Source organism: Macaca thibetana, chromosome 3, assembly GCF_024542745.1.
Source record: "Macaca thibetana thibetana isolate TM-01 chromosome 3, ASM2454274v1, whole genome shotgun sequence".
NCBI classification, from domain to species: Eukaryota; Metazoa; Chordata; class Mammalia; order Primates; family Cercopithecidae; genus Macaca; species Macaca thibetana.
Genome location: NC_065580.1, coordinates 120,592,463 through 120,607,725, shown reverse-complemented (window position 1 = coordinate 120,607,725; position 15,263 = coordinate 120,592,463). Strand labels below are relative to the sequence as shown.

At 48.2% G+C, this 15,263-nt stretch overlaps 1 protein-coding gene across 21 annotated transcripts in view; it reads right to left on the bottom strand.

Annotated features, from left to right (window-relative positions):
• Positions 1 to 7,990: 7,990 nt before the first annotated feature.
• Positions 7,991 to 15,263, bottom strand: part of IKZF1 (IKAROS family zinc finger 1) — a 101,993-nt gene continuing 94,720 nt past the window's right edge. For all 21 annotated transcript variants that reach the window (XM_050785584.1, XM_050785597.1, XM_050785600.1 and 18 more), the window contains one exon: positions 7,991 to 13,948. In XM_050785584.1, coding sequence (XP_050641541.1) covers positions 13,239 to 13,948 — 710 coding nt within the window. In that variant the 3' untranslated portion in view covers positions 7,991 to 13,238. The remainder of the gene's footprint in view (positions 13,949 to 15,263) is intronic.

The window sequence follows — 15,263 nt, the reverse complement described above, 5'->3', positions numbered from 1 at the left end:
CTCAGAGGGCACTTCTTTGGTGGAGTGGTGGACCCCTTCTCTCCAGGCTTCTAGCACTCCCCAGCCCCCAGGACACTCCTCCAGCCCAGCTGCATGGCTTGGCTTTCCTTCAACACTATTCCATGTCCAGGCCTCTGTACCACATTCACGCTGCCCCTGCTGCCTGAAACCGTCTGCTGCCTTTCTTTGCCCAAGTAACTCCTGTCTTTCAGTTCAACTGCGTCCTTACTGATTTTCTGCCTGCTGGATCTGTCCGTTTCGGATGGAGAATGTTGGAGTCTCCAGCTCTAGGAGTGGGTTCATTGATTTCTGTGCGGTTCTCTCTGCTTTTGCCTCATGTATGCTGGTGCTCTGTTGTTAGGAGTGTACATGTTAAGGATTGTTACATCTTGTTAGAAAATTGACCCCTGTGTCATTATGGAATGCCCCCATTTACCCTGATGCCTTTGTTTGCTGTGACTCTGCTATGTCTGAAATCAATCAGTATAGCTACTCCTGCTTTCTTTTGATAGTGTAACTATGGTATTTTTTCCTTAATTTCTTTACTTTTAATCCATATGTGTCTTTATACTTAAACTGGATTTCCTTTTTTTTTTTCTTTTTGAGATGGAGTCTCGCTCTGTCGTCCAGGCTGGAGTGCAGTGGTATGATCTCAGCTCACTGCAAACTCCACCTTCCGGGTTCAAGCGATACTCCTGCCTCAGCCTCCTGAGTAGCTGGGATTACAGGCGCATGCCACCATGTCTGGCTAATTTTTGTATTTTTAGTAGAGACGGGGTTTCACCATGTTGGTCAGGCTGGTCTTGAACTCCTGACCTCGTGATCCACCTGCCTCAGCCTCCCAAAGTGCTGGCATTATAGGCATGAAATAGGATTTCTTATAGACAACATGTAGTTGGGTCACATCTTTGGATCCACTGAAACTTTATCTTTCAATTGCTGTCCTTAGACTATTGATGTTTAAAGAGATTATGGGTACATTTGGATTCATATTGATTACATTTGTAACTGTTCTCTATTCTATTTGTGGGCCTTTTTGTTTTGTTTTGTGTTTGTCTTCCACTCTTCTTGCCTTCCTTGGCTTTGAGTATTTTGTATAATTCAGTTTGTCCCCTCTCCGCCTTCTCTTTTTCAAGATTCAGCTGAGGTGCACTTGGTCCCACGGGTCCTGAGTACCTTTGGGTTCTGGGTGTCTGTGTCGGCAGCACAGAGCTTGTCTGTGGACACTGTTGCCTGACGGTTGCCCATTTCACCCGCGGCTCCTCCAGGGCGGTGGCCTTACATTCTCGTATTTCTGACCCTGGCTGCTGGTCCTGGGATGACAAGGGCAGGCCTGGTCAACGCTGGTGGGACAGGACAGAACTATGTATATAGGGCGGCACTTGAATGAGTGTTAACACAAACACACGTTCATAGGGCTAAAAGCATGTTTACATTGGAAAATAAAAAGCCCCAGAAGCCTTCTTGAGGGAAATCCCCTCTCCCCCACGCAGACTGCTGCACGGCTGAACTCCTCTGTGCCCAAAGGGGGCTCTTCCGGCCTTCCCTGCCCCGCAGCCCTTCTCTAGATTCAGCCCATTCATCCCAGGGCTAGAGGCTCTGCCTGTCCCCTGGAGGAGTTCCTTGTCCAAAAGAAGGGCCTGAATGCTAAGATGAGGAGAGGACCCTCCTGGAGCACCCAGGGAGTCCAGGGGTCAGCATCCTATTGCGTCTGGCCCTTTCTCTGGGAGTTGGGGGGGGGGCAGTTGATGTTGGCTGTGGAGCAAGTAGAAAGATGGCCAGGGCTTCAAAGGGAAAGTCATGGGCCTCAGGCCCACATCATTGCCTGGGGCAAGATAAGACCTCAGGGAGTCCAGGACTCTGGGATGGAATCTCCAGCAGAAGCTTCTCTCTGTTGTTATTGGAGGCTCGGGATGTGTGAGACCAGCCTCTGCCCTCCACAGGCTCACAGTCCAGTGGAGGAGGTGGACATCCCATACATTGCGGGGTGACAGCCCTAAGACAGCTGACATGAGGGCTTGAGGAACTCAGAGATCAGGTCTTCAGAAAACTCAAAACATTAGGTGCAGGAAGTTCTGCCTTGTCCCAGAAGAACTCAGCAGGCAGCCAAGCATGGCAAGACTTCCCAGGACCAGCAGGGCCCTGTGATGCAAGGAAACCTGGGAACTGGGTGTGATTTGGAGGTTGGAGGTTGGGAGGAGGCTGGAGGGATCATTTGGGGTCACATCTCACTGAGACCGGATGCCTTCCTGGAGATGAGATCTTACCCGGAGACCAGCTGACCAGCTTCCCGCAGCTCTCAGGGTCCCTGCCTCCATGCATGTCGGCTTTAATTTCCCATCAGTGCATGTAAGCACACAACTGTTCTCCCATGGGGTGGTATGAGACCAACTTAAAAAAGGAATCATGGTGCTCACAGAGGTGGGAAGTGGGTGTGGGCAGAGGGGATTTACAGAAGGTTTTGCAAGGGGCAGTGCCCACTGAGGGTGGGGATCAGGGCAGTGCCCAGAGGGAGGAGGTCCCTGAAAGGGGAATCGAATTGAGGGACCCTGAAACTGCGCACCCTTCTTACTGTGGGGCCCGGCCCACCCTCTACCCACAGGAAGCTGGAGGGAGGATGACAATGAGGAAGCTCGTGCAGGTGCCTGGGGAGGAACAGCACCGTGAGACGGTGGTGGAGAGGAGGCCGCAGCCACCGAGGCCTTCTGGGAACCTGGGATCACACGTGGTCGCAACCACAGAGAGAGGTCTTAGCGTGGCCTTGTTCGGGAGAGGCCCACACGCGTGTGCATGGCACCTCCTTGGGCCCAGGGGGTAGCAAAGCGGAGAGAGAGGCCCGGGCTGACTCATGGGCAGAGAAACAGAAACATTGGGACAATTCACACACTCAACGTCACAACTAGTTGGTTTGACAAAACATGGGAAAGAAGAAGTGAAATTTGTTAACTGTATCGAGATCCATGCAGTTCACTTCAGGGGACAGTTTTGGTACCAAATTATCCTTATTATGCAAATTCCCTCCCCCAACAGGTTCCAGTTGTGCCCGGGGACCCATGGCGGGTGCATCTGCTTCCCATGGTTCCGATTCACCGAGTCACCAGGGCCCATCTGCTCAGCCCAGGCCCAGGGCCTGCTGCCAGGGAGGAGGGGACGTGGACAGGGGCCAGGCTGCTGCTCCAGGACCTGCCTGGCCACTCCTGGAGCTGGAAGGTGATGCAGCCTGCCTTGAGCAGCCCAGATCCCAGACATGGACAGGAGACAGAGTTCAAGGGATGTCCACCTTCTTTCTGTCTTGGCCACGTCAAAAAGCAGAAAAAGCAAGGGAGCATCCCCATGAAGCGCTTACCTTTCTCCTTAGAAAAGTGCGGCCAAGAACTTGGCCTTTCCAAAGCATCGGCCTCCGTGAGGCCTGGGCTGCATTGCAGGCTCCTGTCTTCTCTGCCAGTGCCAGCTGCTCTCCAGAGCCCACCTCTGCCCACCCTTGCAGTCCACTGCCACCCACCACTTGAAGGTCATTGCCAGCATCCTAAATACCTGGCCCAGTGGTCTCATCTCTGCCCCCTTCCTTATTCCATTTGCTTTATTGAACCTAGTTATGGGCCTCCTTTTTTGAATTAAAAAAACAAATCTGAGATGCTGTCCCCAGCAGGCTTTCCTATCTGGAATAGACCCTCTTATTTCCTTTGCCTAATTCCTCCTGCTTCTCCTCTCCCCATGCTCCCCAGAGTCGTCCCCTACCCTCCACCTCTTTCCTAAGGTGACATGTACCTGTCACAGCCCCCATTACAGTAGCCTACGCCTCATGACTCCCAAATGCATTGACCATCCATGGGGACCCAGCTGTCCCACCTGTGCTTACACAAAGCCAAGTTCCCCTCCTTAAATCCTCTGCCCATTTTCCTTTTTCTCAGTAATGGCTCATATAGGCTCTGAGACTGGGTTTCACCTCCTCACCTCTCTTCAAAGCACAATAGATTTAATTATCTTAAATCAATCGTATGCAACAAATATTTATTGAGCATCTAATATGTTCCAGGTACTCTTTTTGACATGGAGGATATGGCATTAAATAAATGAAAAAAAAAAAAAAAAAAAAATCCCTGCTCATGGAGCCTGCGTCCTAGTGGCAGAGTTCAGTCCTCTCTTCTCTGCTTCTCTCCTCTCCTCTCCTGACTTCTGCTGGCTAGTGTCAGCACCCCTGCTGTGGGCAAAGCCTCTCTTCTGCCTGGATGGCATGGCCCCCTTCCCCGTCTCCAGAGTTCCCATTGCATCACCCCCTCCTCCTCACCTGCTAAGGCTCCTGGATGCCTCCCTATTCACCTGTTCAAACTCCTCCTGTCCATCCTCAATCTACATTTCTCAATTTATCTCCCATTTTTTTTCTCCTTGAGTACTCTTTTCCAGACAAACGGGGCTACTGCTATTGGACCTCTGGTTCTGACATACAACAGACTTCATTCATGTTTGTTCTGTTTTGAATGCCCTTCTTCTTATACCCCCAACCTGCTGCTTCCAATGTCACAATCCCAATCATTCTGAAAAGCTGGGATCAGACAAGATCTCTTCCAGGAAGCCTTCTGTAATCCTCAAGTGAGAAGTGATGTTTCCTTCCACTCGGCTTTTACAGAACTTTGTCACTTTAGAGCGCTTTTCATTGCACCTTGTTTTTTAATCACCTTTGTGCTGGGTCATTTCTCCCTGTGCTTTCTGGAGTGCAGGTACAGGAGCCAGGTGCCCAGGGGCAAGTGCTGGTCCTAGTACTTTCCAGCTGTGTGACCCCAGGCAGGTTACTCAGCTTTTCCAAGCTTCAAAGTCCTCATCTGCAGAACTGGAGGTGACAATGGCATTCGTAGAGACAGACAGGGAGTACACATGGCACAAGCAGGTGGTTACAGTCCCCAACCCCTGTGATGCTGTGAGCCTTGATCCCAGCACATAGCCAGGCATCGAAGGCTCAGGAGCGATGTGATGTGAGTGGGTCAAGTCATTATGTGATGTCAGGAATATCTCTTTTATCAATGAGAAATTGATTTACTTTATTTCCAGCTTCCCAGTCTCCCCTTTGCAGCTCAAGTTATTCAACAAATCAATGAAGGATCTTAAGATTGAGAAGAGCTAGGGATAAGATGCAGTGCGGAGAGAGCAGAATGAAGTCAAAAGTCAAATGTGTCATTGTGTGTTGGGGGCAGGGGCACTGTGTAATTGGGGAAATGCCCCTGCTCTTATCCTTGGTCTTGAGTTTGTTGGTTGCAATTGCACTCATCTTTGACTAGATACCTCTAGGCTCCCTGATATTTTGCAGAGCTCTCCCAGTCCCCTGCTGCTTAGCTTAGCTTGTGTTTCCAGCGCTCTGAAATATCCCTTCATTGCTCAGACTCTGTTTGGCCCTCATTTCTTTTCCTGCTCCTCCTGCCCTTCTGTTTCTAGTTCAGATTCATGCATTCTCCATCCTTTCAGGGACCAGCTCTCCAGCAGTGTCAGCCGCCTTGCATGCTCTGTGGGGCTGGAGGGGACCAGAGCTGTCCACAACCCCCAACCCCACCTCCTCGCTCTGTGCCTGCCCTGGCATATGCCCCTCGAGACGCCTCTGAATTCTCTGAAGTGAAAGAGCCTGCTCCCCAAGGTGGAGGCTGGGAAACTTGATGTGCAATTTGTGGGTGAGTTTGGTTGAGGAGGCAGCCAAGGGAAAATCCTCTGAAAGCAGGTTTTCACCTGCGTCTTTCTCCTCCCCGCCCTGGAATTCAGAAGCGATGGGATTGCCAAACCCTGTCATTCCTGTGTATCCAATCCCACATCCTCCCTGGAGGAAGCACTGCCGAGATGGAATGGGAGCCAGGAGAAGAATGGGCCCAAGGGGCCTGGGACCATTCTGCCTCTGCTGCACTGGACTCTGGGTGCTCTGTGGAGCCCTGAGACGCAGTTCTTTCACTTTACAGCGGGGCACATATCGTCTTCCCCAGGCTCATGCAGAACATGCCCAGCATGGTGATGGCTGAGAAGGAGGTTTGTTGCTTCCCAGACACAATTGTCTGATCTCTAAGGGGGATGTGGTTGTGTTCCTGTCTCACTTGGCTGTCATGCAGCTGGAATGAGATAAGGGGGCTAGAAGGTGCTATACAAATGCCGGGTGAGGCAGGAAAGGCTGAACAGCCACTCCTGCAGCATTGACCCCAGTGCTCCACAGACACTGAGGATTTAATCCTCACTATAACCCTCCAGGCTTTCAGTGAGGAGAAAACTGGGGCTCAGAGAGGTTAGGCCATGTGTCCAATATCACACAGCCTTAATGTACAGAGCAGATATTCACACCCAGGCTTGGTGGCTCCAGAGTCCCGTTCCTAACCACCATGCCTTATGTACATCTCAACATGCCCAGAGGGATACCTCTAAGGCAGGGCCACCTTGTGCTCCTGGCTGAGGAAATGGCACTTGGCTTTGGAGTAGCAGGAAACCAGGGGAGATCTGTGTGCAGGGTAGGGTCAGTGATTGATCAGGTTCCTGCTTTAACACAATCACTATTGAGAAGTCAAAAGTCTGGGTAGGAGTAAGGAGACTCAGGAGGTAAGGAGGCCTTTAGGAGGCTCCCATTGAAGGACGGACAGGGAGAGAGACTGTGTGACACTGAGGGTCATTGTGGACACCAGTGGCAGCTGGGGCATGGCCTTCCATCTTAGTGGGCCACGGAGGGCCAGGTGAACAGGCTTGGCTTCTCCATTAGGGGAAACAGGCTGAGATCCAGGGAGTGATGCAGGGATGGCTGTGGACTCAATTTTCTCACCCCTGTTTCCATGTGGATGGACTCTGGTAAAGCCCTTTGCTGGACCCCAGGAGGAAAGGAGTGGCCTGGACTTGAGTCTGGATGTAGGAACCGAGTGCGCTTCCTCTTGCTCCATGGGGGTCTGCTGCCTACAGGGTGTAGGTTCTGGTACCCTCTCCCCGTCCTGCAGGGCAGGTGCTCAGCCTTTGCTGGGGCCTCCTGAGCTTAATTGCTACCTGTGGCCGGGTAGGCAAGTCTGTCTAATGCAGGATGAGTGTAATGCCCGCTGGGGTCACACTGTGAAGCTGTGTCCTCTCAACTCGGTTTATGAGTAAGAAAGCTAGTTTTTTGGTTTCCCACTTCTTGATTCTTTTATCTATAATATCTGGGTTGTTTCAAACTCAAGAGGAAAAAAAAAAAAAGAGACTATTATTGGTTCCGTCTCTCCATTCCAAAAATGGGTTTGGGCCCAGGAAGAGAGGCAAGGCTGTAACTGTCTCAAGGAGGAATGGATTGGGAGTCTGCTTAGCACGACTTGGGGACTGGTCCCACACCTCGAGGGTGGGCTGTGTCCAGACCTCCAGCTCCAGAATGTTCAGGAGGAGGCTCTGAAAGCTGCATTTTTAACAGCCACTTGGGTGATTACAAGCTGCATTTGGGAAATAAAGTCCTGGGAGATCTTTGGAGGCACTGGAGCCTGGGCAAGGCTGGAGTCAGTGAGGGAGTCTCATGGCAGCTCAAAACCGGGGGTTGGTTTTGTTAAAGCCTGTTTAATGGCAGGAAAAGCTGGTGGGAGCCTAGGATGCTGAGGGCAGGGTTGCTATTCTAAGAGCCACGGGGAATCCCTTTCTGCCTTCTTAGAGGAAGTTAGGGGCGGATGATTTGCAAGAAGTCAGAGAAGACAGATCTGTGCAGGCAACAGCAACATTTTGACTTCAGCTCCGCACAGCAACCCTGTGCCAGCCTGTTCTGGGTTCTGGTGCAAAGAAAAGGCCAGAAGTTTTCAGAAAGATGTCCTGGGCTTTGGAGGAATGTGGAGTTTCTGCTTTGGTTGTCTGAGAACTTCCTCCGGGTCTTTTACCAATTGCTCAATCAATCCCTTGAGTGTCTCTTTTGTGCCCGGCCCTGTGTTGGAGTTGTGAGGCCATAAAAGAAAAGACATGAGTTTTGGAAACAGCCAAAGGGATTCTGTTCCTTGAGAACCCACGTGCTTCCAATGAGAATGTGAGAAGGTTTCACCAAGGAGTCATAACCTCCAAGACATTTTATTTTGACAGAAAATTTGTGACAAATCCATCAGAAATGGGATCAGGAATTTTTGGTCTCCCAGTCCCCAGTCCTGATTTTTAATTCCCAATTCCAAAGTTCTATACTAACATCCAAACTATAGCTTGACTTTTAAATTTACCCCACTCCTCGGGAAGAGAAGTGCAGGCAGGCAGCTGTTTCCAGGAGATCAGAAGAAGGTAAATGAATACTCAAGATTTACAGCGTCAAAGGCTATGTTGAGGATAATTCTTATGACTTTGTAAAAGACAAGGTACTGAAAACCAAGAAATGAAGGCTGTCATCCTCCCCATGGCTCCTAAAAGAGTTTTGGAACCTCTCTTTTATGTCACTACATTGCTGGTCTAGCTTCCTAAGGCATTGAGCTGCTAGGCTGTACCATACAGTTTTACAAAAATATACATCAACATATTTCTCACCCTCTTGTCCTACCTCTCACCCTTCTGAATTACTTTTTCCTCTTAGTTTGAGTCCAGGTTATTTTTAACTAACTGTAGGTATTCTTTATTATTATTATTTTTTGCACCATGATCACTGGAAATGTGCAGGGTGTAGCTATGAAAATGACTGGACAAATTTGCAAACAGATGTATCATTATATGTATATGTACATGTATACAACATGATCCCTCAATGAGGTAACCTAAGGAGGCTGAAAAGTTCTCCTAAAGATGCTGCCTTGGCAAAGATATTTTAAAAAGTCCTTCTTGGGTAGTGGTGCCAGGCCCGGATGTGAAACCCAATCCACTGTTTATGTCACTAGAATTTCATCTTGTTTGGGTCTGATGTTGTGCCACATTAAAGGTAGTCACCTCACTTGATTTGCTAGATCTGAACCCAAATGATGTCTGGCTAGTCATCCGAAAGGGACAAGGATTTTCACCACAGAGAGTCTGTTGTAGTACAATTCCGTGGCAGAGCTCAGGCAAACCTCCCATCACTGGCTCAGTCCTGGCATAGCATGTGGCTCTGCAAACTGCCTATGCTGAAGGTGTACTCGCTGTGGTCACTCTGTCCTCTGTGCTCCCACCACCCTGGGTCCGGTCACTCACAGAATGACTGAAGCATGCTGCAGTGGAGAACTGGAAATGTATCTCTTGTTGCCCTCTATCTCCACCCACCCTCCAGACTGGGGCCCAGAATGCCCACGTCCAGCACTGTTGTAGACGGGAGGTCTGTCGCACTGAAGTGCTGCGCCGGCCACATTAAGATACCACATGTGTTCCCAAGTGGTATTGCAGCTGTCCCGAGGTCCATCTCTTCTCCCTCTCATACTGGGATCTCACTGGGAGGAAGTCTCGGCAGATTCCTGCTCTGATGGGCCTTCTCTCATGCTAGTGTGGACTTCACGGGATAGGGCAGACAGAGTATTTGTTGCATTTATTTGTTCTATCACTACAGAAGAAGCATTTCAAAATGTGTACAAAAGGATACTCTATTCCTCCAGTGGTACATCCCTTGTTCACAGCTAAACAGCAATAATTTAACATCATCATAGAGGCAGATTGGAAATATGACTGCATTTCTCATTTACAATCCTGTGCATGTACTCGCCAGAAGGGCAGCTGAAGACCTAAAGCTGTACTGGATACAACAGATTCGACCTGAACAATCACCACACACGACATTATAAAAAAGTGTATTAGAAAGTATTGGAAACAATATTGCATATTAATATGTGGTTACACATGTTCACAGTGAGTGCCATTGCACCAAAAGCATTATGTGCTTCTTTTTTCTGATGCCTGTACATCTTAAATAAGTCTAATAATTTTGGTTCATCTTAAAGTAAAAATACATTGAAATGAATGAGAGAGATCTAGATTTTAAAAGAGTTGACCATTCATTATTGCTGGAACTGAAGAAAGGAAGGATACACTGGTGTCATGATTTGTCTACGTAAGTCCAGTTCATCTCGCGTTTGTTTTGGCAAGAAGAGGACGCTACAAAACTCACAGTGCAGTCAAAACAAAACAAAACAAAACAAGAAAAAAGCACAAAAATTGGGGGGGTGGGAACCATATAACAACAAACCTACATCTCAGGCAGCTCTTTCTCAAGGAAGATTCTAAGATTTTATTATGTGGCTAATTCTAAATTGGAAATGGAACATGCTGGTATGTGAAGCAACTGGTGCTGGGACTTTACCCTTTGCTGATATGCAATGATAATGTGATGATTTTTAGTGACTCTTGAATTAGGATAATCACACTCGTTAGGTACAAATTACAGAAGGAATATGGGGCAAGGAGCTGAGATCCAGGCTTTCCACATCTTGGGAAGCTGGGGTGTCAGAGAGGGGGAGGAACAAGAAACAGCAATTACTAGCTGTAATCAACAGGCCAACCTGTTATGAGTTACCGTCCCGTCTCCAATATTTACTTCAAACACAATGAGAGTGCATGGAATCTAGGCACACAGTAGTACACAGTAGTACCCAAGACACACACACACGCCATCATACAACAGAACAAACTACGCAACAAAAAGTGTGAAGTCATGCAAACTCCTACTTTACCAGCTAGAAGAGAAACTTCAGCAACTTTTGGTACATGATATGGTCACCTTTTAAACATAAGTTAATTACTTGCTGACATAATATGAAACCTTACTTTAAATACAATAGTTTCAAAGAAAAATGGTGTTACAATATAAAACCACAACAAAAGGTGTGCAAAGAGACATTTATATTGGCTATAAAAGGCAGTGAGAGGAAAGGGCAAAGCAGTTTAGAGAAGAATTCCTGCAACCACTATTTACAGTTCTGGTTTGAGCTTTGTTTGAATTCCACTTGAAAAAATAACTCCCTTCAACCAACTGACTCAGGGGGATAGATGGAAAAGAACAGAGTAGGTGAAATTTGCAACAAACTGACTCTAAGAAGGCTCTCACCTTACAGATATTAACTTGGATAAGGCGCATCTTTCTCTGTAATTGCATATTGAAGGAGGACTGTCTAAAGCCCTTGGCTCCTCTCTCTCTCTTCCTTCACTCAGTGCATTGTTGCGGCCATTTTGTTTATTCCAGTTTCCAAATGCCACACCCTTCTGTGAGCAGAGAAATCCATGACTCAAGAATGGTATCTTTGTAAACTCCATCCTTTCAACAAAACTCAAATGTTTATGAGGAAATATATTTTTGAAGACTGAAGGGGAATAATTCATTTATAGAATTTATAATGATTCCACAGGAACACAAGTCAGGCTTGATACTGCTGACTGGGAATATTGAGAATATTCTTCAAGTGCTTTTCTACTTTTTTTTTTTTTGGGAGACAGGGAGGGCTTCCCAGACTTTTGATTGGTTTAGAATTCAGTTGGGTCAGTGGTTCTCCACCAAGAGTGATTTCTCCTCACAGGGGACAGTTGGTGATGTCTGGAGAGTTTGGGTTGTCAATTTGGGGTGCTACTGGCGTCTATTGGGTAGTGACCAGGGATGCTGCTAATTATCCTACAATGCACAGGAGAGCTCCTGCCTAACAAATAAGTATTCAGCCCAAAATGTCATAGTGCTGAGACTAAGAACCCCTGTTTGGATTAAATGCTGAGGTGCTTATGTACAATTTCCTCTCTGTTGCTTCATTTCATCTTGGGACAGTGTTGGTGAAGACAAGTACTGTAAATATTTGAAATGGTATATTCTTCATTGCCCAGGTGGTTGAGAGTAATGACCTTAATGATAGCATTAATCTTGAAGGAGACCCTTGCTGGTTGGGATTAGAATCTCCACACACCTTCCTTGGGCTTCAGTGCCTCCATGTCATAATATGGACGGGTAGGGTTCTCACCTGCAGTGCCACCTGCCTCCTCTTTTCTGGGGGATCTGGTGGCATTACTCTCCGAAGGTCTGGCTCAGTCCCTCGATTGCCCTGTGCATTCCAATATCTTACAGGCGCGGGGCCAGCCATCCTATGTATGTGTAGACACACATGGTGGCTTGCCTTTACAGTAAAGAGCTTCAACATGTTTGACAGCTTAGTTTCAAACAGATGAGTTCAGTGTGTTAGCAACAGAGATGCTGGGCTTCACGTATTTCATTGAGCTGAAAATTAATGATCATTCTAAATCACTCCTTTATGGGTTTTAAAACGAGAATAATATACAGTGACGGTAGGTAAAGAAACTTACCAACACTGAGAAATTCAGGCTTGTGGCTACAAACAGATGTACATAATTAAAATGAGGGCCAGGATTGGATTTCCTCAGGAAAAGAGGTTTCTGGTATTAGATGGAACCAGCCAGGGAAGGAAGAGATTTGAAATAAAGCTTTGGTTTCTGAGGAATGTTGCCATTTGAGAGGTTCAAAAAGAATTAAGATCCAAACTTCGGGACTGGTGTTTAAATTGTAGTGACAGACTTTGGGGGCCATTAAACACATGGGAGTGAAAAAGCGGGGAACAGGGCTCCCCAGATATGCCCACGGGAAGACAGGCTCCTCCTACGGGGCAGCAAGCCTCCGGAGGCTCAGGCCATCTGAGCAGCCTCCGCAAAGCCAGCGAATCCAGGAGGATCCCAAAGGCTCTAGCCCAGCGTCTCTCTCCACCCAGGGCAGTCTGACAGACACAACTTTCCCCAAACAACTCATTTTCCTACGCAGAATATGACTTAAAATAGTATTTTCTCTCAACAGTGTAGCCTCTCCGCCTTAGATGCATGTGGCCTGAAACTGGCCTGGGCACAGGTTGTTGGCCCTGCTGTCTTGGCACTTGGGTGGCGGCACACCTGTCCTGTCTGCTCACCTGCAGAGCCACACGGCAGGGGCTGTGCTCTCTGCTTCTGGGGACTGGAAAAAGACACCTGGTGCGCAAACCCAGTGCTTAGAACAGGGACGAGCACGTTCCTTCCCAGGCTGTGCCGTGTTTTATCTATTTCTCTTCGAAAATTTAGACTAATCGCTTGGAGAAGGGGATTCTAGGAAGCAACAGGTGAGGGACTCTCAGCCAGCAGTCTGGGGAAACATCTAGGAAGGTAGCAGTTATGGATGCTCCCAATGCAGCCCTGCCTCTAAAAATAAAAATCTTTTTAAAAGCAAATCAAACCCCAATCAATCAACTCAAACAAAAAACAAAAACAGCTACAAATCCAAACACAACATTATCTGGTCCAGTCCAGTCTATGCTGCTGGCGGGAGCGAGAAGGCGGCAGTCCTTGTGCTTTTCCTGGGATGGCTGGGTAGGGCGGGGGTCGGGAGGACTTTAGCTCATGTGGAAGCGGTGCTCCCCTCGCGTTATGTGCGACGAGAACTCGTACCGGTCCTGGCTGTGGTAGCCGCACATGTTGCACTCAAAAGGATCACGGAAGCCGTGGCAGCCCATGTGGATGGTGTACATGACGTGATCCAGGAAGAGCACCCGGCAGTGTTCGCACTTGTACACCTTCATCTGCTCCCCGCTGGTGCTGACCACGCGGAGAGCGTCCTGCGAGTTCTCGGAGGCGGCGCGCAGCAGGTCGTAGGCGCGGTGCTCCTCCTTGAGCGAGAGCCCGTTGCGCGCGTGCGGGGCGATGTGGTTGGTCAGGTAGATGAGGCCGCTACGCTGCTCCTCGTTGTTGCTCTCGGTGTCCGTGGAGTCTTGGCAGCTGTTGCTCGGGGACGCCTCGCGCTCCGAGGGCACCAACTTGGCCTTGGAGAGCAGCAGCAGGTTCTCCACGGCGCTGTCCTGGGCCGAGTGGTTGGAGCGCGGGGTGCCCTCCGCGAGCGGCTTGTGCAGCTGGTACATGGGGCTGATGACCGGGACCACCTCGGAGCCGCCCGGGGGCGTCTGCACCAGCGGGCGCAGGGACTCGGCCCCCAGGTAGTTGATGGCGTTGTTGATGGCTTGGTCCATCACGTGGGACTTCATCATTTCGTTCTCCTTCTCGTAGCTGGCGCTGCTGTCGTAGGGCGTGTCGGACAGGCCCTTGTCCCCTGTGGAAAGCAGGCGACAGTGAGTGGGGCGCGGCCACCTCCGGAACTGGTCAGGTCCCGCAGCAACAGCTGAAATCTACACCCGGGGAGGGAAGGGGGAACACCGCCTGGGGGCCCAGCACGCCTGCGGACCCCACACCTGCACACATACACACACACCTGCGGACACGTCACACCTGCACCACACTGACGGGCTGGGGGAAGGCCCATGCATCTGTCTAGGGGGCACCAAGCCAGGACCCACCCATCATAGGCACTTAAAGCGATTTTGTTGGATAAATGAATAAATAGGGGAACACAAGATTAATTTAATTATGTTATTGTATTTCATTTAATATTTTAAATAGTGTATTTTAAATGATGCTTTTTCAGTAGAGTGTTCTCAGTAATTTACAACTGGCTAATTTATACATTTATTGAATTAAAATACATAATAATTTATTCATTATATACAATATATTTAAAATATGTGATATAATGTTAAATTAATAATTTTAATAATTGTATTTAATACTTTTAATAATCTAGTGTAAAATTTAATCAAAATACATGATGATTGTTTATTTTTGTAATAAAATGACACATTTTTGACAAATAACCCAAAGGTAGATGAGCTCTGTCTTGTGATGAGAGTGGAAAGGATACTCAAAAGTAATTATCTGTAGTTGGCAGGCCTGAAGCAGGGCTCCCCAGAAACATGTGGTGGAGGGTAGGAGGCATAGCAAGGGAGCTACAGGGAAAATAGTTGTTATTCATCTGTTATTTTTAAAAAGTACTGAGAATTCTTGATGTACAAGGAACTACTGCTGAGGCCTCAGCAGTGATTGGGCCCTGGCCTCGAGACACTTCTGATCTAACATCATCAGTTCATAGGAGTCCGTGAACTCACTTCCCTGGCAATGGTGAAATCAGAGCCTAGATTGGGCTTCTTCAATTAGCTTTGTAGTAAATATCGTAATACAAAAAATAAATTTCCTTGAAGGCACACCTTCTCAATATGTTGGTCATAAGTTCGGTATGAAATCATGGCTTAATTAGCAAATTCATTAATTACAGTAACTGTCTGCACTCTTACTGGCAACACTGCGGCTGTGTTCTACTTTCAGTGGTGGTACATAAATGAGTCAAAGCACATAAGCCCATCCTTGGAATGTCTGAATGGTTTATATTTTACCACTACTCTGTATATTTCCATCCTTCAACACATCTGGACTGGGCAGAGGGACAGAATGGTGAGCAAGTGAGAATGGTCCCCATCCTTCGCAGCAGACAGCTACTAAGGGAGGGTAGGTAGAAGTTCATGCATGATTGCACA